The sequence below is a fragment of the Anopheles merus genome, chromosome 2R, assembly GCF_017562075.2.
Source record: "Anopheles merus strain MAF chromosome 2R, AmerM5.1, whole genome shotgun sequence".
Classification (NCBI taxonomy): Eukaryota; Metazoa; Arthropoda; class Insecta; order Diptera; family Culicidae; genus Anopheles; species Anopheles merus.
Genome location: NC_054082.1, coordinates 10,642,484 through 10,670,357, shown reverse-complemented (window position 1 = coordinate 10,670,357; position 27,874 = coordinate 10,642,484). Strand labels below are relative to the sequence as shown.

General features: G+C 48.6%; 3 protein-coding genes and 1 long non-coding RNA gene across 9 annotated transcripts; 1 reads left to right on the top strand and 3 right to left on the bottom strand.

Annotated features, from left to right (window-relative positions):
- Nucleotides 1-5,207: 5,207 nt before the first annotated feature.
- On the bottom strand, nt 5,208-6,773 carry LOC121587947 (lipase 3-like). Its single transcript, XM_041905336.1, has 3 exons — nt 6,598-6,773; nt 5,800-6,519; nt 5,208-5,712 (listed from the first exon to the last, which is right to left on the bottom strand). Exons 1-3 carry the CDS (start codon nt 6,706-6,708, stop codon nt 5,335-5,337), a joined length of 1,209 nt encoding a protein of 402 aa, XP_041761270.1. The 5' UTR covers nt 6,709-6,773; the 3' UTR covers nt 5,208-5,334.
- Nucleotides 6,774-7,574: 801 nt separating this feature from the next.
- On the bottom strand, nt 7,575-15,920 carry LOC121587946. 6 transcript variants are annotated; one of them, XM_041905329.1, is made up of 5 exons: nt 15,776-15,920; nt 11,001-14,274; nt 9,795-10,915; nt 9,625-9,723; nt 7,575-9,551 (listed from the first exon to the last, which is right to left on the bottom strand). In XM_041905329.1, the coding sequence occupies exons 2-5, from the start codon at nt 14,165-14,167 to the stop codon at nt 9,304-9,306; spliced, it is 4,635 nt and encodes a 1,544-aa protein (XP_041761263.1). In that variant the 5' UTR covers nt 14,168-14,274; nt 15,776-15,920; the 3' UTR covers nt 7,575-9,303. The 6 variants fall into 6 exon arrangements, with proteins under 6 accessions (XP_041761263.1, XP_041761264.1, XP_041761269.1 ...); XM_041905330.1 differs by lacking the exon at nt 15,776-15,920 and adding an exon at nt 14,595-15,023; XM_041905335.1 differs by lacking the exon at nt 15,776-15,920 and adding an exon at nt 14,934-14,997.
- A 128-nt stretch (nt 15,921-16,048) lies between these two features.
- On the bottom strand, nt 16,049-19,964 carry LOC121589448 (protein FAM91A1). Its single transcript, XM_041908390.1, has 12 exons — nt 19,571-19,964; nt 19,383-19,467; nt 19,166-19,306; nt 18,563-19,077; nt 17,621-18,488; nt 17,327-17,533; nt 17,146-17,259; nt 16,843-17,085; nt 16,740-16,777; nt 16,568-16,671; nt 16,414-16,483; nt 16,049-16,338 (listed from the first exon to the last, which is right to left on the bottom strand). Exons 1-12 carry the CDS (start codon nt 19,655-19,657, stop codon nt 16,228-16,230), a joined length of 2,583 nt encoding a protein of 860 aa, XP_041764324.1. The 5' UTR covers nt 19,658-19,964; the 3' UTR covers nt 16,049-16,227.
- A 130-nt stretch (nt 19,965-20,094) lies between these two features.
- On the top strand, nt 20,095-22,856 carry LOC121589449. Its single transcript, XR_006004311.1, has 2 exons — nt 20,095-21,012; nt 21,921-22,856. It is a non-coding gene; the product is annotated as an uncharacterized LOC121589449 (long non-coding RNA).
- Nucleotides 22,857-27,874: the final 5,018 nt, after the last annotated feature.

Genomic DNA, 27,874 nt, shown 5'->3' with positions numbered 1-27,874 from the left:
CGGCCGAGTGGCGGGAAAATGAGCATAGCGGGACAATCAATTATGCATTGCACATTCCGGTCTTTCCGGTAGATGCACACCGCCCAGCGAGCACACCAAACAGCAAACAGCAACGCAAAACGAACCGGCCCGGCCCGGCCCGGTTACCCGAAAGCGCAGGACACAATCGCAAATGTCCCCATGGCGTTCCAGCGACCTGCGACGCCCAGCCGGCACGAGGCTCGATTGAATAATAAATGAATGCACGAATAAAACAAATTAATTAGCGTTCGGCAAACGAGCAAACGGGGCACCATTTTCGCGCTGCGCTTCGATTGGCTTTGTTTTGGTCGATTGGGTGGCGCATGGAGAGGTGCAGCATTGCTCGTGTGGTGCGTTTGGCAACTGTTGCAATTATTGCACCGCTTATTGAAAAGGGAAAGCAGCTGACAACGAACGACTGGTGGAGGATTATATGGGGTTGTGGGAAATAATAATAAAATATAAAATGTTATACAAATGTTGCTGAATGAAGGAAGAAAGTTTATTACACATTATGGTCTACATTATGCATTTAATCTATTTTTAGTTAAATGAGAAAATAAATCATTTTGACTCAAGTAATAAGAACTAATAACAACGCATGGTGCGGTCCCATGGTACAATCGTCAACTCGACCGACTCACTAACATGCCCGCCATGCGTTCAAGCCTAGAATGGATCGTCCCCCCCGTAGCAAGGATTGACTGCCCCGGCTGAGTGGTAATGAATTAAGTCTCGAAAGCCTGTGTAGGCCGGGCATGTGTCCGCCCAGGACGTTTACCGTATTGCTTTGAATTACAAACACGCAGGGCATTTCTGGCTAATTTTCAAATATCGTTGTTTTCTTGTTATTATTAATGTGTAAAAAAATGAGTATGAGTATGCAATTAATTACCATTTACTTCGGCTGTCCGGAATTAAAAACACAATAAACAATCCTGTTTAGAATTCCGAACATATTTGAATACGTACTTGAATGAAATTCACAACACAATACGTAGAAACACAGTTATTATCACGTTTGATATCTACTTCTAATTCTATGAAATGCGATGTACTTCCATGCATCTGTTATTTTAATTATTATTTTAAATTAAAACGCGGTATTGCCAGGGGCTCAGTAGGGAGAAATGCAATAGAAAACCTGATGAATGTACAGAATTTGAAGCTGTTTGTAATTTGAATCATAAAGGCCGGGCTACATTGATCGTACTTCGTAGCGTAATTTCGATTTTCACTAGCGCATCTGGCGGCGGCTGACCGAAGCATTTTGCCAAACAATTTGGAGCCGCTCCAGAAAATATGTTATTTTTCTATGTTTTTTGCTTTAACTGGACTGGAAAATGTTTGTAATTGATAGATAAACATATTGTGCAAGTATTTCAGCCCTTTTCGCATCAAACAACGATGAAAAAACTACTTAATTTTGAGATCCGGCATGACCATTCTCTCGAGGACCAAAAAAAGCTTCCACCAGCCGCCGCCAGATGCGCTAGTGAAAATCAAAATACGCTTGCGAGTACGATCAATGTAGCCCGGCCTTAACGGTACGACTGTTTTAAATCCTTTAATTAATTGACAGTATTAATTAAATAGTTCGTTTGATTTATTTTACTATTTTTACTACATCCTTACATCCTTTTTCAAATATAAATATGTTTTCCAATGGATTAAGCAGGTTTGTTTTCCAAATAATTTTCCTTATTAATTCATTACACTTATTCCCTATAATAAAAAAAAAAAGATTCAATAAAACTATACTCCACCTTTTCCACCAATAAATCGACCAAACGATTATTTATAACTGGCCACAGCCACCAACGCACCAGCAATAAGCAAAGCCGTCCCCGTAATGTGCAGCGCTGCACAAACCCAAAATGCCATGCCACAGCACCCGCCTCAATGCTCATGATAGGAGAGGCATTTAACAAACAAACAAAAATGCACACACATACATGTACGCATGTTTCATTATCGCGCATGTTTTCCCCGCCGGCCCCGCTTCCACCCGCTCCGACACAGAACGAGAGAAAAACGGTCGTTTGTCGTCCGTCCACGACAAAAAGAAAGGGGAGGGCCGGGGAGGGACGGCGCGCTGCACTAATTAAAATCATATGTATCACATAACGGCAACAGTTGCACCAGCATCCACAGCAACTGCCCGGGCCCACCCACGCGCCACCCACGCACCTCCCACCTGGACAATGGTGCAATGAGCTGGTGCAGGCAATAATATAATAATTGTTGGTGCCTCCTGGTGCGCATCGGTCCCGGTGAATCGACGAAATTAATGAGTCGTTTATCGCAACTACTGCTGGCTCCTTACACACCGTCGTCGTCGTCATTGTCGTCGTCGGCATGATTATTATTTAATTAGCATTATCTTAATCGGTCACACCGCGCAAAGAATTCTTTTCCAAGTGCACGGGGGAACGGGCGCACGTTGGACTTGGGCCGAATTTTTGGGGCCATCTTTTAACCGTCACCCCTTGGTCGGCTTGGTCTAAGCTCCAAAAAAAGAGGAAACGCTGCACCCCACCACGAACAACGAGAGCAACAACAACAAAAAACACATTTATTATATCGCTCCACCACCCAGCGGGGAGAAAGCGGTGCAGCGTGATAACGGCAACGGTGGTGCAACTGTTTATTGCACTTATGGTTTTGTTTGCTCATTTGCACTTCTGTCCAATCAGAAAACGGCCAGGGAAGGGGCAGGAAGGGTGGCGTGTGGGTGGAATAGCAAATGATCCCTTGGCAGCAGGAAGAACCCCTCCACATACACATGCACACACACACACACAAACACACAAGGTGTGTCTTCCGTGCGAATGCAGCTAACGGGAACGCACGCACCCGGGAAGGTAACACCGCGACGCGTGCCCATTCATCCATCTGTTCGCACAAAACGCGCGCGCGCGTGTGTGTGTGTGTGTGTGTGTGTGTTGTGCTCCTGTTCAAATGCTTGCAAGACACACAAAAAGTGTCCAAAACAACAACAAACAAACAAACTAAAATCGGTCAGGACAACCTTCATCCGGCGCTGCGGCTCGTGCACTCGACACAAATGGCGCGTGCGTGTGTGTGTGTGTGTGTGTGTGGCTGTGTGTGAGGCCACTCCGATATCGAAACCACTTGTTGCGCATATGCATTCGCGTACGGTGCATAATACACGTACTCATGAGCAGCTGCGTATTACTAATGTCCCAAAATTGATCCACCCATCCGAACCGAACTGCTCTCTCTCTTTCTTCCGGAGGGTGAAAGACCGTGTTCTGCGGGTGTGTTATAGTACCAGGCACCTAGAACAATCGTCGTCCCATGAGGAGGATGCACCGGTACTGTGTGATGTGCATCCCGCGTGTGCAGTGGATGCATTTCGCCGAAAAAAAACCCTTCGAACCACCGTCAAAGAGAGAGAGAGAGAGAGAGAGAGAGAAAGGAAGGACGTGCGAAAGAAAGTGAGAGTGATTTTCATCACTCTCTTGTGGGTGTATGTGATGGGCACGCTACTACCCATCCCTACGGCTAATGGAAGTGCATAATCGACAGTAGGTAGAGCATCGCATGTGCACCATCCACACCTGCTGCTTGATGCGTGTTGCAATCGCAAGTGCAAATGCACACAGCGATGCACCACCAACAGCACCGCCAGGGGATGCGAATTCGTTGACGGTGTTTGTCGCTTCGTTGTTTGCCAAAGGGCGATCAAGCGAATGGCAGCATCTGATGGGACACGAATCTAATGATGCACTTCACTGTCTGTGTGTGTCTTTAGATGCAATTTTCGCAATTTGGACAAAGAAAAACATGTCGCCAGTGTAAGATTGTTATTACACCACAGAAAATACCTTAGTCTATATAGTAAAGAAGTCGACCATTTTCATCCATCAGGTTAGGGCCACCAGTTTCGCAGGTAGTTTTCAGCAAAGGTAAAGGCAAAAAGAACTTACAGGGTTTCCCACGATTTATTGGTTGGTTCCCATACATTTTTGATTGATTCACATATATTTTTGGTGCGTTTCCATGATTTGTTTGCCGTTTCCCAGCATTATTTGGTTTATTTGTATTGATATCCAATCGGACGATACCAATAAATTAAGGAAAGGAACCAAAAATCTATGGGTTACGATCAACGATAAAAACCCTGGGAACGCACCAAAGAATCATGGGAACTGACCAATAAATCGTGAGAAACCCTGTATAACCTAGGTTAAAGTATTAAGCTTGCATCCAAAATGACGGAAAATATCGTCAGGATTGGACCACGGATTACGTTAAACGTATTTTATAATGTTAATTTAGGTCACAAAAAGCTTGGTGGTAAACTTCTTGGTCGCAAAATTCTTGGACGCAAGTTTCTTCGTCGCAAAATGCTTGGTTGCCAAATTCTGGGTGGAAAACACCATGATCACAAAATTCTTCGTTGCCAAATTCTTGGTCGAAAACTTCTTGGTTGGAAAAAGCTTGGTGACAAACTTCTTATTCACAAATTTCTAGGTAAAACAAACATGATGGTCGCAAACTTCTTGGTCGCAAACTTCTTGTTCACAAAGTTCTTGGTCATAAAATGCTTGGTAGAAATTGTTTTTATTGCATTAACAATGTTTCAACAATTCTAGTATGAATTTGTTTCGGCAGACATTAAACTGCTCCTTAAAGAAATTCCAATTTTTCCGCATCAATACATCAAGAATAAATATTGATACGTTCCAACCAGCACATTATACAGCTTAGACACGACCAGCTCAACGTGATTTGTGATACGCAAGTTTGTCATGCAACCATATCCTAAAGCACAAGACAATCGCCTACCAAATAATAAGGTGATGCCTGAAACCTTCCGTCCTGTTCCAACGGATTAGCAGCAACGCAATAATCTACGCTGCGTACTCGCATTCGTACCGTCATCGTAAATTGCGCTTCTCAATCTTATCTCGGGCGCACCGATTAGTAGTAAACCCCCGGTAGCCGGTAGCGACTTAACGCATTTACCTCGATTGACGTCTTTCCCGTGGGGGGGTCTCTTCGGTTTGGATTTTAACCGGTAGCCCAATCTCGAAATGATAGCGCGAATGTACGCGAAACCCGATTAATGTCTTCCGCCGCCATTGTATGCACGGAAATCCCTACCCTTTCTCTTGAAAACACAATTGGAACGGGACGAAAACAACCCCAAAGGTGTGTAAGAATCTAGCTTAGTCTATTCAAGTTTACAGTATTGCTAACAATAAACAGTCTCTTTACAATCTTCACAGGCTTCGTTGCAAAAAAGCAGGTGCATCAATCGAGGATGTATTTCCACAACCGCTTTTACACGTACGCCCTCAGATCAGCCAGCAGTTCGTTGTACAGCAGCGATCGGACGTTGATGGCCCACACAAAATCGAGATGGTTGAAGGCTGGCAGCGGCACCAGGTAGCGCTTCACCACGTTCGGCAGCTCGCGATACAGCAGCTCCACGTCGGCCGGTGTGGCCAGCCAATCGTTCGTGCTGTGGTAGAACAGTGTCGGTGCCTGCACGTTGGCCAGATTGTAGACCGGCGGCGTTAGCTGCCCGTAACGGACCATGTTCATCGGCCCGTGATCGTACTGTCTGAAGATGCGCGACCGGATCGTCTGTGCGTGGTGGATCATCTGCATCGTCGAGGCACCGGCGGGCGAGTGGGCATGGATGACGGGCAGCATGGTCTAGAAAGGGCAAGGACAAAACCAAAACACATTACAATAGGCACCTTTGGCATCGTGGAACAGCGCAACAGCGTCCCACCGTCTTACCGAGTTGACTTCCTCCGTGTTGAAGCCCGCAATCAGGAACGTGTTGATCGAGCACATGTCCTGGAACGGTGCACCGTCGTGGCAGTTCTGCAGCCCGCCCTGGATGTCCATCTCGTTGGTCGGCTCGAACCACCACGTGCCCATCATCTGCAGCATCAGGTCGGTCGTGTACAGGAAGGTCGCGAGGAACAGCACGTACGGGCTGCGCGTGTTGTGCATGTAGGCGGCCGGCGCCAGCGCGTGCATGCTCTTGATGCGCCGATTGTAGTACGGATGCTGCGACATCATCACCCAGTACGCGGTCGTACCCTGCGAGTGGCCAACGTACTGCAGCGACTGCTGCCCCGTCCGCACCAGTATGTAGTCGATCATGTTCGGGATGTCGATGCTGCCGACCTCGTGCCACGAAAAGTCCCAGAACGTTTGCGTCGTGTTGCTGCGGAAGCGATGGCGCCGCGAGTACCGGTTGCCGCGCGCATTGCCCATCCACACGTCGTACCCGGCGTCGGCCAGCATGTACGCCAGGCTGGTGTCTGGCCCCATCAGGATGTAGTCGGCGGACGAGCTCAGCATACCGTGCTGCAGCAGCACGACCGGTTTGCCCGGGGCCGGTGGTGACAGCGGGCTGCCCGGGCAACGGTGCACGCCCAGCAGATAGCCGTCGTCCGTTTCGATGATATGCTCCTCGGCCGGGTAGCCATACTTGCGCAGCAGACCAATCTATGGAGGGAAAGGAAAACAGGGGATTGCATTACATGAAGTACCGCACACCGTATCGTCCTGCCGCAAGCTACATACCGAGTCTAGATGAGCATCTTCAATGATGTCCGGATGAATCTGGGCCTCCGATACGGCCACCACCAGCAACAGCACTGCTGCCGCCACACTATACACTATCACACTTCTCATTCTACGTACGTATTCAACGTGTTGCGAGTTAACGCGACTGGATGAATTTGAAGCCTTGCCGCACAACGCGAACCTCTTTAAATACTCGACTGGGAAGGATTTGATCGAATTTCGGCTACCGTTCCTTTACCAATGATAACGATAAGGCAACCAGTAGGACACGCCCTAAATCTGCGCCCTTGCGCCACCTTAATAACGATCTGCTTTATTATCACATTTCGCGTCCGATATCATGTGCATGTCATCCACCCCCCGTTGGGCGCCCTGTGCACTAAAAAGCATAATAAACCCTGTCTGGCTTTGCGCGTCGATTACCCGAAATCCCTTCGTACGTTATCACCTGGTGTAAACTTGAGGGGGGGTTTTAGTATTGGAGACAATGAGATGATTGACCAAAATATGCGTTTGGCACGTTTTTTTGTCGGAGGGCGCGATTAAGAAACGGCATATCTGTCTCGTGACTGAAGAACGATAAACGGCGAATGGAAAAGATAACATAAATCACAAAAACATAGACGCGATTGTAAGAAGTTTAGTGATTAGATGACTCGCTTAATGCACTGTTCTTTCCTCATCACACTAAGAAGCGGGTCGCTGGATGCTAATTTTTTGGGTTTTACTACCGTTTTATTACAAAAAGCACTGTTACAATTAATTGTGTTTCGTATGTGTTTATTAAACAAGCGTACAGTTCTCGCTAGTATTCTTGTAGGGTTTGTCCTTTTTTTTTCTCCGTTGGTGGTTCATCTGCGCTTACCTAACTGTTACTGCCGTTACTATACAGAAATCTACAACACACACAACACCATTCAGCTGAGAGCTCTCGTTGTGAATACTGTAGAGATCATAATGTGTGTTTTTTTTTGTTTTGTTTAACGCTAGCTGGCTAAAGGTTCTACTGCTTCCCATACAGGTTGAATGTATGCATAGGATAAGTTGGTACGATTACTGTGTTTTGCACGGTTTCTCACTACAAGAAAACTAAAGCTTACCCCGGTTCTCGCCCTCAGGTTATGAGTGGTCAGAGATAGAGGCTTACATTCGTAACATCCGACTTCCCCCTCCATGGTACTTCACAGTCTGTCTCGTAAAGTGTCGTATTAACATGAGTTTGAGTCACATCCCCGTTTCCTGTTTCCCCCTTAAATTATAATATTTTTACATGAACGTATAGGTTCGACGGTGGTGTCTCGTGATCAACGCACTAAGTAGTGTATACGGCTACGATCCTTTCCACCACACACTGTATCGATCAGCTCAAACCGGACCAATCCCCAATCCCCCGGGAGAGGATAAGGATGGCAAAACTCATCTTCCCTCTGTGTATGCCTCTCGCCAAGATGCACTCTACGTGCGAAGCAAACCCAAACAAAGCGTACCGTTTATTGTTTTGTAAAAATGAACGCCAAAAAACCGCACCCACGTGTGTGTGTGTGTGTTTGCTTTTGTTTTAATCAGGTACAGTTATCGATTTCGTGTGTTAAAATAGATATATCTTGTTTATGTGGCGCTGTGGATAGTGGTAAATGTTACTCTGTATTTATATTGTATATGTACAACGGCATGCATCGTAAATGCATCAAATCGGTGTGCGATAACAAAGGGTCGAGGGGGTTGTTTTACTATACATTGAGTCACCACACACAAACCGCACGCGTACTGGACGAGGGATCTTTGTTTTCTTCTGCTCGACGATGCCACACTAAATGCTACAGCTTCTCTGCTAACAACAACTCTTTTGAATCCATCTAACCGTTTACGTATTTACTGGGACATATTCATCTCTGCTCTTCACACGCTCACACAGCTTCCACTATGGGTGCCATTATCTCTAACTCTGCTATCGTTTCACTGAACAACACCTTCCGTCACAACACACACACACAGTCAGACAACCACATCTTATGAAGGGAAAACTCATTCCTGCGCTACGGATGCTCCACACGTTTGTGATTACTTCACACTACTCAATGCTATTTACAGTGAATGTTTATTAAAAGCTTCGCCTGTCCCGACTCGCGAACCCAGGATATGCTCTGGCGATTCCGATTGTGAACGGTACTTACAATTGTTATTATTTTTCGTTATGATTAAGATGAAAGCGTAATTTCGACGGTGTGCTTTTACAGCCAACGCAGTAAGTTATTTTGATTTTACACAAAAAAAAACCCTACACACTCGGGTTTATACACTGCAGTGCAAGAAGACTTGACACACTGGCGTGAAGAGCGAGAAGAAATGTTTCAGGGCCATGCCGGTGTAAGATGGGTGCCAAAAATGGAGCTAAAGGGAGCAAAATTGAGCGCGCATCGCAGATGCAAGTGTGAGTATTGAAAAGAAAAACTCAACCACTCAATCATCGGGAAACTAGTCAAATTAGAAAACTTGTTTGTGGTCTACCAACACCGCACAACAACAATCGGTGTTGGTGGTGAGCCTCAGGAATCAGGATAAGCTTTAAAACACAACTTCCAGCAGTGCATTTAAATTTAAAGCTATCAACTCAACCATGTCCTTCACCTCAATTGCTTGTCGTGAAAAATGACCTCACTGCAACAAAGCTCAACTCACTCTCCGGCCAATGCCCGACCCTACTTACGTATGCACCATGCCTCTAATCTCGCCCGTCTTGTTTGACGGCTGGAGCATTTGCTCGTCGGTGCACATATCCGATCCGTCCAGCATCTCATCGTCCACATTGTCGAGGAAATCGCCCAACAAGCTGCTCGGTTCTACCGCCATATCGTCGAGCGATTTCACATGCTCCAGGGCACGCTCGATGTCGTCCTCCACCTCGCGCGGACAACTCTCGTGAGAATCACCCGTATCGTCCTCTACCGGCTCTGGAAGAGCAACAACAAAAATACCATCACAAATAAGAGTTGTCCAAAGAAACTGTCTTCCTGCAGTACTTACCTGCACCCAGACAAAGCAGCTCATTCAATGCATCCTGCGGCAAATGGCTCAGCACATTCGGATGCAGTAGATTACTAAACTCAAATGGTATAATCTCCTCTGCAAATGGGAAAACGCACACATCAAAATGCAATCACTGTGTACCTCTGGCACGCTATCGCATCGCTTACCTATCACATCCTGCGTCGCCAACAGCTCGGATTCCGACAGCCCACCAACACCGGTGTCTTCCGAGCTGGCGTACGCGGAGCTGTTCTCACAAATCGTCAGCAGATCTTGCGTGTTTACAGACGGCGGTGCGTTACCGTGCTGCTGCGACAGTTGCTGCTGCTCGTGATCGTGCTCTATCTGCTCCACGATCTTCGCGGTCGCACTGTTATTATGTGGCGCTCGGTAAACGGTCGATCCAGCGACACTGACAGGTCCGGTTCGGTTATTGGCAACGGCAGCAGCAGCAGCAGGAATGTGTGACTGACGACTCGCTTGCGCTGTTGGGTGGGAGGGCATGTTCGAACTTTGGACAGGTTTCGGTGGGCTTTTAGTGACACCATTGGCCAGAAGCTGCTGCCGCGGGACGGGCTGAGCAGCTACCGGCGTTGGCGTTGCCTTGGATAGAGCTATCGGCGACGACACCTTAAACTGTCCTTGCACTTTACCATTACTGTACGAAGAGTTCAGTAAGGATCGCTGTTGCTGCTGCTGCTGGGGCTGCTGTTGCTGTAACACCAACTTCGTTTCCGCTGTCGGTCGCTGTAGCTGGTTTGCAGCAGTAGCAGCAGCAGGAGCAGATTGTTTCGCTTGCCCCTGGCTAGCGGGATGATGGTGCAGCATCGCAAACTGCTGCTTGTACTGCTGCTGCTGCAAAAGTATTTGCTGCTGCAATGGTGTAAGCTTCTTCTTCTTTTTGGGCCGCTTCTGCGTTCGCACCAAGACCGGCGGTTGGGCGAGTTTCTGCTTCTTGCGCCCTGCTGCCATTGTCGGCGGGTTGGGGGCTGACGTTGCCGTTGTCGTTGCCGTTGCCAGCGCCACTGCCGGCGTCGGCTTCTTGTGCATTTTCACCTCCTGGGACATCTTGTCGTGATTGTCGTGCTTCCAGGCGTGCTCCTTGCAGAGGATCAGCTCGTGGCTAACGTCAAACACCGGCACCCGGCACTGGCTGTTGTCGGAAAACTTGGCAGTGCATCGCTGAAACAAACACTGCTCCGTGTCCTCCGTAATGTGATCGTAGCAGTGGGCCGTCATTACAAGGGCCGAGTTGGTGCAGCCCTCGTGAGCACAGGGCGTTTTTTCACTACAAGGAAAGCAATAGATTTTGCAATTAGTTGATCCTTGTGGGCTTGCGCCCGTTGCCAAGTTTGCAAAGCAAGAACACTTACCTCTGTTTGTTGAGCTCCGCCTGCCGGCGCTTGTCCAGCTTGGCGACCATTATTGCCATCGATTCCAATCGCTTCTTGGTGGCGGCCGCCGCTATGCTGCGCATCCGCAAACCATTCCTGCACTGGACTGCCCGCCGCTGCAGGTAAGCCTTTTTCAGCTCCAGCTGCTCGTCGCGCGACAGCATGCGTATCTGGAACTTGGCGTCCTGCGTTCGGCGGGCCGATTTGTTCTTTCCGCCTCGCCCACTACCGGACAGCGTCCCCCGCTGCGTCGAATTCATTCCCCAGCTGGACGTGCTGCTCTCCGGTACGGTGATTGCAATCGATTCCTCGTACCAGAAGGAAAGCGTGTTCGGGTACTCATCGTACGCATCGTCGTCCGACTCGTCGCCCGGATCTTTCAGATCGAACAGGTACGCACCGGGCGCATGCCATTCCTTCACCTTCGGGCGTCTCGACGGTACCACGACCGCGCCCGGAACCGAGGGTGTTGTAAAGCGCTGTTGCTTGACGGGCTTTTCATCATCAGACTCCTCGTCTTCCTGCTTTATATCCACCTCCTGTTCCAGCTTCACACTGGCCAGTGGCGATGTAGCGGCTAAGCTGGCCTGGGATAAACCGGGCGAGACGTGAGCTGAGCTCGGTAAGCTGGTAACGGCGCTTGTTAACGGCAATGGCGAAACATTGCCACCGATCGTGGCATTAAGTTCCACCGAAGATGTCCTTCCACGAGCAAGCGGCTGTTGCTGGTCTTCCAGTGCATGCTGGCTATAGGTTCGCTTGCCCGTCTTTTGCACTTTGGCAGGCGTTTTTCCCGAAGCTGCCGACTTGCGGCCCATTGCCTGCCGCACCACCTTTCCGTTCGCAGTGGCCGCACTCAGCGAGTCTCCCAGTTTCGTCGCCTGCTGTTGTTTCGACTCCTGAGGGGTGGGTTGTTCTGTAAGCTTGATTTCCCTTGGCGCCACACTGTCCTTGGTACTGGAAGGAGCAATCGCGTCTGCTGCATCTTTTTTCGCAATCACCGGAGCTACTTTAGCCTCGGCCGCAACCGATGCTGCCGGTGCTGGGGATGGGCGTATGTTCTTCTCCGCACTATTGGCCGCTGGTGATTGATCGCGTGCTTTTGGAGTAAGCGGAACAGAGGCGGCCACATTTCCCGACCCAACGAGCAAACTTTGCTGCTGCTGCACAACACGCCGCACATCGGGGGAGGCGACTGGCGTTCTGATTGCACCGTCCTTTTGCGATTTTCCTGCCAACGGTTCGTTCACTTTCACCAGCAGTGAGCCACCCTTAGTCGTGACCACCGACGAGGTGAGCAGGGACACGGGCGCTACCGAGGTGACCACTTTCTGGGGCTGCGGTACAGGCCGCACCTTACTCCCTGGAGATACGGCGACCGATTGTTGCTGTTTTCGCTGGGTCTGTAGCAGCAGCGATTGGGATTGCTGTGCCGTCGGCTGTGGTTTAGCGGTGGACTGCACCGCAGGCGATGGCGTCTGTTTCACTGACTGCTGCAGCGGTTGGGACTGTTGTTGCTGCTGCAAAAGCAACGACTGTTTGGGCACTGACTGCTGCAGTAGACTTTTGGAACTCGCCACTTGCTGCGGCTGTGGCTGCTGCTGAACCGTAGCGCTTTGAACCGGTGGTTTTACCAAATGTTGTGTGCTGTCGGCATTTTCTCGATTTGGTAACGTTTGGGGTTGTTGTACCAACGGTTGTGGCTTAGCTATCTGCTGTTGCTGCTGCTGTTGCTGCGGAGACGTTACTTTCGCCAACGTTTGCGACAATGATTGCGATGTTTGGATGGTTAGGATTTGCTTTTGTTTCAACTGCGGTACGTTCGTTGGCTGTCTGAGTAGAATCGGCTGTTGCTGCACTTGCGAGGGAGTGGGTTTTTGGGGCTGCTGCTGTGGTTGGGATTTCTGCTGTTGCTGTAAGGGTTGTTGAATGATTTGGGGCTGCTTTGGCGTAGGGGCAGTTGGCTGCTGTTGTAATGTAACTGTCTTTTGTTGCAAAATTTGCTGCTGTTGTTGCTGTTGCTGCTTCTGTTGCAGCAGTTGGGGTTGTTGTTGCGGCTGTTGTGTTTGCTGCTGTTGTTGCTGTTGTTGCTGTTGTTGCTGTTGTTGTTTTTGCTGTTGTGCTTGCTTCACGAGCGTATTTCGCAGCGTCGCTACACTAACCGGAGTAGCAATTTGCGTGCCAGTACCACTGTTGGACGTTTGCAAAATCAGTTTCCCTTGCATCTGCGGCTGCATTAGCCGGATCTTGGTCGGCAGACCGGTGGGAAGGCTCGGCACCACCGTCACGCCGGCAACGTTCCGGCTGACGGCAGCCGTCCCGCCCGTTGCTATCCTTGCCGTGGTGGTAGCGACGGAAATGGTTGGACTTACGCCATTGCTACCGGCCCCACTGTTCACTAGCAGCTTCCTGCCCGCGCCCTCCCCTGTGGCGGTTACCTGAATGAAGCTTCCCTGCGGTATCGTCGTCCCACCGGCCGCCGTTCCCTTCGCCAGCTGTTGGGGTGGAATTTTGATAAACTTTAAAATCGACCCACCGGCCGTTGATATCACCGGCTGCAGCTGCTGCTGTCCGCCCGCCCCTTGGCGGGAAATTATTTTCGTCCCGCCCGCAACGACGGTCGTTATCATCGGTCCATTCTGCTGGGGCAGCACCTTCTTGATCAGTTTGCCGACCGTCACCGTTTGCTGTGCCGGCTGGGTGCCCGTACCCTGTGCCGACGTCTGTGCCCTTATTTGCACCGGTTTCGTGAACACGGGCACCGTCGTGCCGACCGTCATGGGGGCCCTTACAATCGTTGGCCCCGTTGCCACCACGCCATTGTAGCGCACTTTCAGTGTGGCCGGGGATGAAGCGTTTACGGATGGGGAGACGGTTACTATTTTATCCTTGGATGCCGTTCCGACCGCGTTGGTCGTCGTGAGGAGCAGACTCGCCCCGGAGGACGCGGTCTGTATGGTGGTCGAGGTGGTTGTTGCATTATTGCTGCTGCTGGAGCTGCTATTGCTGGAGCTGCTGCTGCTGTTACCACTACCACTAACTGCACTCGAATGGTTTGCGTACGCCAGTGAGTTCGCCTGCAGCGGTGCCGATTCCGTGAACGCGTACGGATCCTCCTGTGCTCGTGTCGTTGACTGACATGACATGACCCTTGTGGCTGTGCTACCAACACCCGCACCCTTTTAATTCCCGCTCTGGATTGCTGGATGGGACAGTGTGCTTTCGTCAATGTATTCGCTTCAGTGTCTGCAATCTACAATGAGAGAAAACAAGCTACGTTTAGCAAGCTGCAAAAACAACAATGCAATACAATGCAAGGCACAGGGATGGATGGTTGATAAGGGAACGCAATTGCCCTCCTCGAGTACTAGATGTGTTTGTGCAAGTTCGTACATTATCGTTCCAGTTTTACCTAACCAAGCAATCGTCCCGCCTGTTAACCGGAAAATACGCTTGGGGAGACACCCACCGCAACACCTCTCCCCGGGACAGTGTTTACAATGAAAAACAGAGGACTATTTTCCCTCTCCACGCAGCACACAACTTCAAGAGCTACACCTTAGTACGACCTACATTTCACAACGCACAAAACGAGAGCGAGCCGTCGTCGAGCTGCAAAATCAGCACTTATAAATTGCGGCAGCTGCTGGAAGCACTCGGCACTTGGCGAAGGCCTTCTTTTTTGCCGTTTCTTTGCTCGTCCGGACAATGTTGTTTTTACTGCTGTTGTTGTTGCACTGCCTCTTGCGTGATTACTTCACCACCGCGCAGTCACCGAGCGCCCGTGATGCGTATAGGCCCCGCGTGTACAACGATCGGCAATGCACGTGCAAAGGGTCCGGCCAGCGACTGCAGCGCAGTTCACTCCATTATGACCCTTTATGGTTACGCTATTTACGGCTGCTTTCCTACCAAATCTTTTACTTTTGGCTGCTGTGTGTGTTCTGCTCTATCGCTGACGGACGATTTTTCTTCCGCTGTCAAATAAACGGCCACTGACAGTTCGCACAGTTTATTTTGTTTGCAGTCTTCGGCAGGGCTCTAAACCGGCAGCAGCGGCACAGGCTTGGTGGAATTTGTGTATTTTTTTTTCTTCTATTTTTTTAAACTAATACACCCGGTCATTATCATCACTAATCTTTTGCATCACACAATAACACAACTATCGATTTTATACATTCCTGTACGAAGGACAAAACAAACATTTTAAGGGTTCTGTCATTGGTAAAGGTCATGCGAATCAGAACATTTCACCTGCTTTCCAATACTTTTCGCAATACAATGCTTTCATCCATGCTTCCACGGTTTTTCCCACGCGGTACGCGGTACATAAGCCCCCCAGACACCACCCACATTAGGCGCAAAAGTCAACGAACTTTCCGAAGGCGAAAGAAGCAGCTGCAACATACCACCCAAAATTGCCTCCCCGCAACACATATGCCGCCCAGCGCGGAGCAGCCATAGAACATACATTAGCGCAACCGTGTTCAACGTCATCTCTACTCGCGGAGTGATTCATAAATCATAGAATTTGTACCAAAATTACGCGGCAGCCAGTTCTATGGCACCGCACCGGACGATCACGAACAAACCGCATAACAAACAATCACACACGCTCTCGCTCCCGCACGTACACACAGGCACACACACGCACACCAGCAAACAAAAGTGCCGCATCTTCCGCTGGTGGAATCGCTTCGGCTTAGTTGACGAATTACGGTTCCTTCCCATGCACTACACGGTGCACAACTTACCGGACACGCTCGATGTAGTATTACTTGTGCTTTTCCACTAAATTACACCGAATTTTATCGCTGCCGAAAGGTAGTGCGCTGCACGAAAGCCAACACGACTTGCGCCCTTGGTTTGTGTTTATGAAGAAAATACCGCGGTTTGACGTTTCTGTGCGCGCCCGTCACTTTGACAGCGTGCACAGGGTTGGTTGGGAAGATAGGGTGGTCACAGAAAGGGGTTATTTTTTCACTCTTTTTGAAAAATCAGTTCAATAAAGTGAGACATGTGTAGCATTTAAAAATACTGCCGCGTTTCCGCCGTCGTCGATTATATCGATTTATTTTTCTGCATCGTAAAATAAGAAAACAATACACTGGAATACACTGGTTGCATGAGCGCAGGAAGGATTCGGATCAAAATGTTAACGACGGCATTTGCGACGAGCCCCACCACACACATGGGCCCATCATTATTATTTGCCGTCCCAGCTTTGCACTTTTCCATTCTCGTATGCAAGATTGATGCGTAGCTTTGGCACATACTTTCCTGCCTTAATTAGTTCCATGTTTTCGTCCTCAAAAAACTGAAAATCAAGAAAAGGTAGTTAAGCACATTTACATAAGGTACCACAGTTCGGTCAACGGTAGAGGAAACTTACCAAACACTGGGAAATAAATTTAAGATATTTCCTTTCCATCTGTTGATTTACCTCTTTCAACATTGATATGCTGTGTAAGGGAAAGATTCATGAGAAAAAAAACATTTGCATTGTTATTCCCTCAAAGCTGCATTGTTCATGTACATTTACTTACTTTTCGTCAATGCATAGGCGCTGTAAAATGTATTGGCAAATTTTGGTGTTGCAGTCTACGTCAAACAATGGAATACCAAAGTTTATGTCCAGTATGGTCCACTCCTGCAATGGAAATAAAACAAAATAACGTTAGTGTACTGATCCTTTCTTCGCGCATATCCCATACCAACCTCTGCTGCATTTTGTAATGAATTTTTTCTCGAGATTTCTGAAAGAAACAAGATACCTTAACACATGCTAACACAAAAAAATAAGCATTACACTAATGTCTACCTGTATCTGAGTCCGATTCAGCAGTTTGCAGCTGTTCGAGCTTATCGTTCAGTTCCTCCACCACACCGCTCCCATCCTCGGTGGTGGACGAACGATCCACCGTACTATCATCCTCTTCCGCTGAATTTGCTGCAGAAGCTGGTGGTGTATCGGGGGTTTCTGGCTCTTCCTTCTTCGCTGTATTCTTTTGTTTCTTATCACCCGTTCTTTTAAGTACCACGGAGGGATTATAATTGTCGCAGCCTGGAAAACAGTCCGATTAGTGGCTTTGATGATATTAGCAAGTACAAGCGCCATTCTAACCCAGGTCCGGAACGCCAGTGTTGATGAAGGTAACATAACCGAACGTTTTCTCCATATTCACGACCTGCGACAGTCCGTTCCAAGCTGCATGCTGTCCCCAACGATTGTCTTCGTCTGTAAATGGAGTAAAACGATTAACTGCTTGTGTATTAGATTAAGCCAACCCGTCCAATCTACCTACCGTTTATGTCGAACGGAAACGGCTCGTAGTGAACCTTGGCCGGTTCGTTGATACCATATCCCTGAATAAGCAGACACTCATTCTTGAGGTGCTCGTTCAGCGTGTAAAACTTCTCCGAATTCAACACATACGAATCGGTGTTGACAATCGTGATCAGAAGCTTCCCATAGCCGAGAAACATTCGTGGCAAGGATTTCAACACGGTACCTGTGCGAAACGTTTACCAAATTATTGCAATACTCTAAGCATTCCGAAGTACCCTTCACCCCCCCCCCCCCTCCTCATGCAACTTACCCTTCTTTAGAAACAAAGACGGTGGACCGTAACCGCCCATGTGGTAGTAGAACAGCTTCGACCAAATGTGCGAATCGGCCGAGCTCTGGTAAAACTGGCCGAAAAATGGAATGGTAAACTGACTCGACAGCGAACCGGACAGCGGCGCCGCCGAGATCAGGTACTTGTACTTTCGCTCCAGCAGCCGATTCCGCGTCTGCACGTCCAACCCCTCGATGCTTTCCAGCCGCAGCAGGTCCAGTTCGATCTTGAGCGAGCTTTTCAGCGCCACGATCGTGGACCGGAGCAGCACCGCGTGGTTAAAGTAGCGGCTCACCTCGCCCTCCGATTCCGCATCGAGCATCGACACCTTTTCCAGCTCCTCGAGCAGATCGGCCATACCTTCGTCGCACAGTTTGCCCACCTCGAACAGGGTGATGGCGTGCGTTTTCAGCCCGGGCGACAGGTTGCCCATCATCAGGAACGCGGTCAGCGTGGAATCGAACAGAAAGCCGACGCGCTTCGCCGCACGGAAGCCGCTACCCGTTGATTCGGGGGTCGTTTTTTCCTTCGCAAACGGTGCCCCGGAATCGGTCGGTGTGAGCGGCACCGGTGAAGCGGGGCTGGACGGATCGGACGGAGGGAAGAAGGGCGCGGTCGGTGTGCTGCCGTCCGGCGATGGTTTCACTTCCAGCGGCACTTCCGAGAGTAGCAGCGCGTGGTAGTTGTAGGCGGCGGCGTCTTCCCCACCGTCCGCCTGCTGCTGGAGCCAGCTTTCGTCCAGCTTAAACTCGGCAAAGGCATTCTTTATCTTGGCAAACCCGAGCCGACAGAACAGCGAGGTGGCCTGCTTCACCGTGTCCATGTGCACTTGCAGAATCTGTGACAGCTGAAACAAACAGTACAAGAAACAATATGTAGCAATAGGAACCGCCACGACCGGTCCTTCGCCGACCAACTTACCTCCGATATGGTGCACTGCTCGTCCGTCGTTACGAACACGTTGTACAGCAAATTTTCAAAATAATCACCCGCGACCCGATTCATCACGAAGTTTCGCAACGGCGGTATGTTAATACGATCATCGCTGCTGATCGGCACGTCCAGGTAGATCAGTCCCTTGCGGTACAGCTTCTGCACCGTGTCCAGGTTGAGCGTGCCGGCCGTCTGGGGCCCACAGTCGATCAGCTGATCGATCGTGTTGATCTCCTCCAGGCTAAGGTGCTCCACGTCCTTCTCCAGTATGTGGCCAATCTCGACAATCCACCACGGATGCATCGTCACGGTGCGCGGGAACTTTGGCAGAAAGTGGTACGGGTTCTTTTTGAAGAACGAGCGCGGCGAGCTGGACTTGAGATCGCTCGAGATCGACAGATACTCGTTGCGACCGATGCCCAGCACGCGCAAACAATCGGCAGCGGTAAAGTTGGGCAGTGCATCGTAATTTTTGTCGTGTGTCAGCAGGAATGCAATCATGTCTGGAAAGAGTGGGGCATAACGTTCGTAAGCAAACGGGCGTTCCTCCAGCGTTCCAGCACGGGCAGGCAACTGTCGCCTGTGAAGTACCTGTATAATAGTTGAACGGTGTTACGCGCAATCCCTTCGTGATAACGTCCGCCAGATGATAAGGAAATATGTGGAGCGCTCGTATGTTCACCTCCACCAGCCGCTCGTAGTACTTCTTCTCATTCTTCGTCACGCTGTACACTGTTGGGATTGATAAAAAACAAGCAACGCATCAAGCGCTACTAATTCGGATCAGCCTCAAAAAAGCACTGCTTACCGATGTTGCCACGAAATCGAAGCTGGTTGAGCAAGCTGTAGTCCAAAATTTGTTTGCGATACTCGGCCTCATCGTTGTTGAGAGCCTGCAACAAAGTACAAGCGCGAGAAGCCCCATTACGGCACACACGTACCAAACACGCACACCCACCAATTATCGCACCACCTCTGGGTTGATGGTCTATTTACCTTTCGCACGTCCGAGCTCAAGTCCTTCCAGGCAATATTGCGACGAATGCATTCCTCCACCTTGTTGGACACAAACCCGGAACCCATCCTTTGTACCGCTGTGTCGTCACCCTGGGAGGGTCAAGCGGGCAGACAAACCGATCCCGGCTGGTGGTAAAAGCGACAGGAATGTTGCAGGAATTGTAAGGTAAATAACACAGGAAAAAACCCTCCGGAGGGCACCCCCGATCGACTGTGTGTTGTTTTGATGGAGCAAAAGCTGTGGCGCTGTGCGTGTGACGTGTATGCGCTTTCGTGACAGCTAGCGGGAGCCGCCAGATGTTTGGAAGGTTTTGAAGGAAGATAATCGCTATTCGTCCTCGAGAGGAGATATTTTATAATAAATAATGCTCACGAATGATAGCAATCCGCTCGACGATGTAGTTTTTTAATTGCTTGCTGGTAAAAGAGAGATTTGAATTGCAATGTTGACATGAAGCGAAACCACTGTGCTTCCAGCTGTCAACAGCTCCAGCAAAAGCTCGCTCCAGCAGCTAATATCGGTAGGCAGAAGGGGTGGATTGAAAAGTAACCCAGCAAAGCGTAATAATTGCACAAAAAATGACCTCCAATGTATATTTGTATATCGGTCGTTGATTTTTTCATTTAATAAATCAAAAACAGATTTATTTTTGTTTCATACAAAACACCCCACAAACCACACACCCACATAAGATGCGTTGCAAAACAAGAAGAACGTTGATGAATGGGACAAATCATCGAGAGCCAGTCGTGCTTGTGCCAGTTCGTGCACGTAGCCAGAAAAGAGACAACCCAGGCGAGCCGGAGAAGACACGCGGGTCTACGTGACGTAGGGGAGTGCGTCCAAAAACGGAAGGCCGACAAACCGGGCCGAGCCGAAAACATAGCGAGCAGCATAACCGCGGCAGCCCCGCACCCCGCCGCTCGCTGCTCTTTGTCCTTTTACTCGCACGGTGGGAGAAAAAAAAGGTCGACCGCGATTGTGTGTAAAAGCGAGACCGAGCATCACATCGCACCGGTTTATCAAGAAACCGCGCCCGCTGAAACGGAGCATGCTGCGAACTGCTCACTCGAAGGCGCGAGAGCGAGATAGCCACAGTACGCGCAGTTATTAGTGGTGTTTTGTTTTGATCCGTACGCACGGCGGCCAGACTGCTGCGTGCTCGCTATGCTGTAGCATATAAACACACACACACACACACACACGCACACATTTACGAGTCGAGTTGAGTTGATTGCAATCGCACCCCGAAAACGATGGCACTTTCTTTCGTAACACAGTTTCCACCACTAAAAAAAAAGCGAAGAAAACCAACAACAAGTGAAACAGTGATCGCTTTTTGGCCGTGGCGCTTTTAGGGGTGGCCCGTGCGGGCGCTACCAGCGGCCATTGACTTTTAGTGTGACCCACGTATTGCACGGTGAGTTGTTGAAAAGGGAGGAGAAGGAGGGGGGTGTTTCAGTGTGTCACCTTTTTTTTTCTTCCCCGCGCTGTTGCTTTTGTTTCTTCCGTCTCTCGCACCTTGCACGGTTCTGTCTTTGTTGCCGATCACCGTTGCGTTACGCCGAGGATCGTTGCGTTGTGGTAACCATAAAAACAAAAACAAAAAAACGACACATTCATGCGCGAAATTCGAAACCCAGCGGCAGCTTTTGGCTTTCCTGCTGCTGCCCATACCCACCCACCCGGCCATGTGACTGCACCGCGCCCAAAACGCGCCATGGAAGTGTCCGATGCAATTCTGGTGCCTTGCAGCCGAACACGTTATCACGTGCCGCGCTGATGGAGTTTCTTCTTTTCTTGTTTTTTTTTTCTTAACCCATTCGTCACATTGACACCTTCCATTTGTTCCCCCAAACAGACTCGTTCAACTTCGTGAATGGGTTAAAAAACAAACAGACAGTCGCTGCTGATCTTGCCCTGTGACTGTAACGTTCGCTGTCACCAAAGTGGTAACCATCCGAAGCATGATTTGTCAGCACATTGAGTGCATTCCCGGGGGTGCCTCTGTGGAATCTTCCAATCCTTCCCCCTTTCCTGTTCTTGTTCCATCCGAACGACCAGTGTCACGATCTTGACACCCATGGTGCTCACCTTTTGACCAGTTGCGGGTTTTATGTGCTCCACACCCTGGGAGTCGTAAAATGGACCCGGCATTTGGGGGCAGAATTCATTGCCAGAATCTGACCTGCCTTGTGTGGAAGAGAAAACAGCAACCTCTGAACATCCCTGGACGCGAAAGTGATCTCGAACGCTCTCTCTCTCTCCCTCTCTCTCTCTCTCTCTCTCTCTCTCTCTCTCTCTCTCTCTCTCTCTCTCTCGCGGCAGTTAATTTTCAAGGATCGCGATCTTTACCCACCACTCGCTGACCCTCACTTGCTGTCCACACGATCGTCCATAATTTTGCAAACACATGCCGATTCTTCACGCCTCCGCAACGCAACGACGCGCATCGCGAATGCAGCGGACCCCGAGATGCAGCCAAGTTTCACCGGCCTATGAGGTGCGTGCATGTGCCTGCCCGATAGACGACCAAACAACAACAATAGCAATAGCAACAGCAAAGCACTTGGAGCTTGAGCGTTGAGCGTTTTAAAAGCGAAACTTTACGATGGTTCAGCAGGCATCGAGGCAATGAGCAGAGGGAATATGGTTTTACATATAATTTAATGCCCTTTTAGCTGTGGCTGGTTTTACTACCGTTTCGAACATCTTTACAACCGAGCCCGGGCTTAGACACGCGGCAGGACTAGCGGCAAGGGAAGGCATATGTGTCGATTTGTAGGGATTTATCTTACCGCTGGATAGTTCTCTGGATGGCCGAAGGGACAACCTTCAAGATTATTCTCCGACCAACGCGCAGCAAGTGGCGAGAAGAGGCTCGCTTAAATATCATCCAGTACCAGCTTCGCGTCCTGTATGCAATCGAATGCGAGATTGTGGATCGTAAAATTCAACTGACCATCGGAACTAATTGACTCAGATTGTCGACCATAATGCCCAGGCCAACGGTATGCTTTGGGGTAGAGTTCGTGTCATTATCATTTGGGTAGGAGATGGGTGATGTTTGAGAGCCGAAACAGAGATGCCGAATACTCACTCTGTTCAATTCTCAGGGCAAAAGAGACGATATGGAGAATTGAATCTTTAAGTCGCTCTTTATCAAATCCATTAGCAAATCATGCACTACAAATAGCCTCATTCTCTGTGACACTTTCTGGATTCTTTTCCCTGAATAAATGTAAAAAGCGAATCTCAAACAATTGAGCCATCAAAACAAAAGATGCACATACACTCCTGCACGTGCGATGTTAAATCGTCATCTCTTGCGCCCATTCGAAGACGATCGATCGATAGCTCGATGGCTTGCTGAGATGATACCACGATACCTTGCAATACGAAAAGTAAAAGGCATTTCAAACACATTACTCTTACCTCTTTCACTAACGCTTCTTTTATTGCAATAATAAGTATCTGTTAATAAACCAAAATCAACCAACATTGAAAATTGGTTGTTAGTAATCATAGCACCATTAAACAAGTCTTCGAATGTTACTGATGTAAATGATCTTTGGCCGATATTAATGATGCAATCGATATAGTGTCACACGAAATATCATTTCCCGCGAGACAGGTGCATTGAATTGTTCCTTAAAGTGGTGACTGACTGAGAGACTAACAAGATTTTTTTTTGCATTTGCAATTGCATTTTCGTCCGAATCATAATCATTCTAATCACTTCCAGGAAGAGTAATATTCTTTACGTTGAAATTACAACTTCGCGGCGCAATTTGAAGTGAAAAATTTGCTGTTATGCTGTGGAGTTCTGGTAAAGGACTTGAAGCATAGATAGTCGTTATTTTCCTTTAAATAACAAGGCTATTGATCTAGTTAATGCTGAAACTAGTATTCCCGTCTTTGGTGATTTGTTTTACGGCAATTCTTCATTCACTGCTTTCAGCATGAGGAAGTTTTTTTTTTTTACTTCCCTCGACTACTAATAGTCTTCCGAGACACGCCTAAACCGCCTGCAAAACACAACAGCTTTACTACTTAAGAATTTGTACTACTTCACCCTTACCCGAGTACACTGCGTGAACCGTTTAATGAACTGAAATAATTCACCCCACCTCCTCACCAGGCGCCCCCCCCCCCTCACGTCTTTCACTTCAATTTATCACCACCGCGCTGGCGAGAGTAAAGTTTTCCGACTAGCCGGCTTGTTTTTGCTATCGCGATGATTTTTCACCTTTTCCAATTCCAACTACCCTTGGGTGGCTTCTCCTTTCTCTACCCCATCGGCGCTCACACTGCTATCCTCTTCACTTCTCCAACTACTGCTCACTCGTTCTTGCCCTCTCTTTCCCTCTCTTTCTTTCTGTGTACTTCCTCCGTTCAGCACAAACAACTCGATCCTGCGGCTCCTTGGATTGTTGCCCCCCCCCCCCCCACACACACACACACACACACACACACACACACACAAGCATGCTGTTTCGATGGGAAGGTAATTAATCATGCGAAAAGTTTTGATCCCCGCGAGTGCTGGCTTTAGCGCCTCGGTGTGCGTGTGTGTGAGAGTTGGGAGGTTTAGCCCAGTGACCCCCCCCCCCCCCCCCCCCACAGGACACTACTCCCTCCTTCATCTTCTCGTCCTGGGCGACATTTAACTTTTGAAAAAAAACAACACTGGATGGAAAATTATTTTCTTACCCTTGAAAACCGTCCAACCCGCCTACTTTGTTCACTTTGCCCACCGTTTTCCGTCAATATCCAAGCAAGAACGTACGGAGGAAAGGTGTTGAAGCGGTGTTTGTGCAACTCGTCGCCACTGACCTAATTCTTTCCGTCTTTGCTATGGCCACATTTTCACAACTGGAAGGAAAAAAAATAAGAAAAGACCCACCAATATTTCCTTCCTTACGGTAACAACTCTTGTTCCAAGTGGTTACCACACACACACTCTCTCTCTCTCTTACACAGATACCTACAGAAAAACTATGTTTTCTTATATTTTTGTTTCTAATAGTGCGGCCATTCCAAACTTGGCCCACGTCCCACCGCATTTCATCATTTGTCCGCGGCAATTTCCAGTCATTTTTTCGCTCTGTTCCCGTTGTTGTTGTAGCCGGGTGGTGCCGGCGAACCGTGAAGAGTTTTCCTTTTCAGCTTTCAGGCCATTACGTTTGACCAGGTTTTGCGACCGCGATGGCTCGAGAAAAGTCAAACGACAACGGGTGAGTGTTTTGGTCGGTGTGGGCGCTGTACCCGGGCAACAGTTTGAAGTTATTTTAAACTTTGTAGAGGGGTTGAGGGGGAAAAAGGATGCGGGGTATGGGGAGTGGAATTGCAAACCCGTACCCAAGGGTGTGCATTTCCGTGCCACTCGAAACAAATCGAAATTTTAAGTTGAAAAAGAGTAGAATCTGTGCTGTGCTGTGAATCAGCTGTGTGCTTAAATAAATTCAAATTTTATGAAACGAACATCCAAAAACAAACCCCCGGCAATGTCTTTCTGCACCTTGGCAGGGTCCGTGGGCACGGTTTCGCTTTTCCACGTTTGCAACATCCGTCGTGAAAATCCATCCACTCCACTCCACCGTTGTAAATCGACCACCGAAACGCGCGGCGTGCGCGGAGGGTTTTCGACCAAACCCCCTAGCGAAAGCAGATGGTGACCAGAGCCGCCGAGACTCATTACAACTCACCTCGGTCACAGTTGCCCTGCTATGCCGTATGTGTGTGTGTGTGTGTGTGTGTGTGTGTGTGTGTGTGTGTGTGTAGCCATCATAGTACAGCGTTGTGCTGCACTATATTGTGCCATAGCTTTACCGATTCTGCCGAGCTGGTCGCGTGTTTGATGCGGTGGAGGTGGATTGGTGGAAAACCTGGTGAAAAGAGTTTTTACCTTAACTGCACGGAGACAGAATGACGGCGACACGACGACGACAGTGTGCAACACACGTGTTAATACTTCCTACGCGCTTTGGGCTGATGAAGCTGATAATAACACTCTCAATCCCATCGGTTGTTTACTGTTTTTGTGGGATTATTTTTTTAACGAAGCTACAAACAAAGAACTTGACATTCTAGTGGGCAGTTTTCGCTACCGAAAGGAACATATGACTCAGAGTGAGAGATGGCTTAAGGCGAAGGCGAACAAATTCTTCCAATGTCATTATAAACGATGATCTTTGTATTGGATGCATTATAATTATAATTCTACAAGTTTGGTCAGTATTATTAACAAATATCAGTAAATATTAGGCTAAATTTCTATACTAAATTTGTCCAACAGCTGCTGCCGGGAATGATGATTGCACCAGTTGCGGAGTCCGGGACATGATTGAAGTAGGTGCTGTATTGGTTCCTGGACCGGTGCATTTTTGCGATCCGTTCCTTAACTGAGACAGGTACTGACTGTTACGTACGCGTAAATGAATTTCTTCCTTCACCAATTAGCTTATCCTAATCCAAGTAACCATTGTTTTATCCTTCCAAATTCTTCCACGCCACAATAAGAATTTTCTGAAAACCCGAACAATCCACCCCAAGCGGATAATCGGGTAAACGTGCAAGGGTAACACTTAGTATAAAAGTAGGCCATGTTTCCAATAAACGGAGATTCAAACGCACAAGCTCGTGGAGTTAGCGACTTGCATTCCAACATCCGAAGCAGGACAGATTCCCTGGATTTCCTAGCTAAACACCCCCTTCCGACTGCATAGGCTTCCCAACCTTTGGATCAGAAGGAACTAGCGGGAAGTACTGGTTGGTAGGCAAAATGTCAAAAACTCTGTCCAAAAGTCCGCCGTTTGATTCTCCTCCGCAGCGACTCTTGCGAGGGCCAATCCTTCGCATGGCTTGCCAGAGAAGCTCGGTTCATAACAGGTAAAGTTCTCGAATTGCAATAAGTTAATTTTGAGCTCCAGAAACGGGATGGGCTAAGGTTCAGTTTCTGGACCGAGTTGAGTTCAGGATGTGTTCCAGGAATCCACAAGAACTCTAACACTGGCATGAGTTTGGGATCAGCTCCAAAACCTTAGAATTGCCCAGGCTTAGAACGAGTTTTATAATTAGTCTCTCTGGATGTATCTCGTGCATTAAAGACGCACCTGAAAATGTGGCTGTTAAAAAGTCTTTGCACGCATCCAGAATTTATTTTTTATCTGTGAATTTCTATTACGTAGCCTTATAACCATACCAAATGAAACAGTATTTTAGAATAGTCCCAAGTAAACTCAAACAGGTCTTCTGATAGAACTGACTATTGACAGCCACTGGATCCTCCCGGCGAGGTTTTAAAGCCTGTCGTGTCTAATTTTGAACTTACCGACCTTGGGAGACCGGCCTCCCATAATGCTACGGAAAATTATTAATAAATACCGAATGCTCCAGAGCCAGTTGAATCCGTCCCCCATCGAACAAAGGCAGTGTGAAAGGGAGAAAGAAAAACAAGCAACAATGAGGAGTTTTGTTTTCATGCCATCTTTACCAACGCTCTATCACTGCAAGCCTGAAAAGTCAGCACTTTTCTTCGTATCACTCAGCATTGTCCGATTGGCATGAATGAGCATCGCCTTGTCCGCGATCTTCTTTATGAATGCGAAAGAGCATCGTCCAGCTTATCAGTCGCCAAATTGAATGTAATGTGTCCTACCCGCCGCACTTACCACATCACTTCGCCTTATCAACGTTTGATCTCCACAGTTTACCATTGATCGGAAACGCCTTTGTCTGCAGTTTCGCGAATCCGTGTTGCATCGCGAATCACGGATGTGTGTGTGTGTGTGTGTGTGGGTGAGGATCGCCACAGCAAGTACAGCATGTCAACACCCCTTGCCACCACCCAATCGTCATGAGCGCGTTGCAGTGCCATTCGGAACGGGGTGATTACAGCTGTTTTTTCTTTCCGGTAGGAGGAGGGGGGGCAGGGGTTGTAATTGAGAAGGGGTGGGAATGGAGCAGCGTGCTGTTTGGTGTTATCGCCTGATAACGTAACCATTTATCACCCTAGGCGTCGCGTACATAGGGAGGGCAGGGGCCTAAATTTAAACCTTCTTATTAAACAACGCATTACAGAATTTCGTATTTTCATATTTTAAAATGTATAGCATTTCGGCCCCTGCCGGTCTCATGGTACAGTCGTCAACTCGTACGACTTAACAACATGCCCGTCATGGGTTCAAGCCCCAAATAGACCGTGCCGCCATACGTAGGACTGACTATCCTGCTATGGGGGGAAATCAATAAGTCACTGAAAGCCAACCCCACAAGTGTGT

Excerpts from the sequence above, each read along its gene's own strand:
- LOC121587947 (XM_041905336.1), bottom strand. The coding sequence starts at position 6,708 with ATGAGAAGTGTGATAGTGTATAGTGTGGCGGCAGCAGTGCTGTTGCTG. Across the intron at positions 6,520-6,597 it reads AAGATGCTCATCTAGACTCG|ATTGGTCTGCTGCGCAAGTA; the intron begins GTATGTAGCTTG and ends TTCCCTCCATAG. Across the intron at positions 5,713-5,799 it reads ACACGGAGGAAGTCAACTCG|ACCATGCTGCCCGTCATCCA; the intron begins GTAAGACGGTGG and ends TGCCCTTTCTAG.
- LOC121589448 (XM_041908390.1), bottom strand. The coding sequence starts at position 19,657 with ATGGGTTCCGGGTTTGTGTCCAACAAGGTGGAGGAATGCATTCGTCGC. Across the intron at positions 19,307-19,382 it reads TCGATTTCGTGGCAACATCG|TGTACAGCGTGACGAAGAAT; the intron begins GTAAGCAGTGCT and ends CAATCCCAACAG. Across the intron at positions 19,078-19,165 it reads ACCGTTCAACTATTATACAG|ACATGATTGCATTCCTGCTG; the intron begins GTACTTCACAGG and ends CACTCTTTCCAG.
- LOC121587946 (XM_041905329.1), bottom strand. The coding sequence starts at position 14,167 with ATGTCATGTCAGTCAACGACACGAGCACAGGAGGATCCGTACGCGTTC. Across the intron at positions 10,916-11,000 it reads GCGGAGCTCAACAAACAGAG|TGAAAAAACGCCCTGTGCTC; the intron begins GTAAGTGTTCTT and ends CTTTCCTTGTAG. Across the intron at positions 9,724-9,794 it reads GGCGACGCAGGATGTGATAG|AGGAGATTATACCATTTGAG; the intron begins GTAAGCGATGCG and ends TCCCATTTGCAG.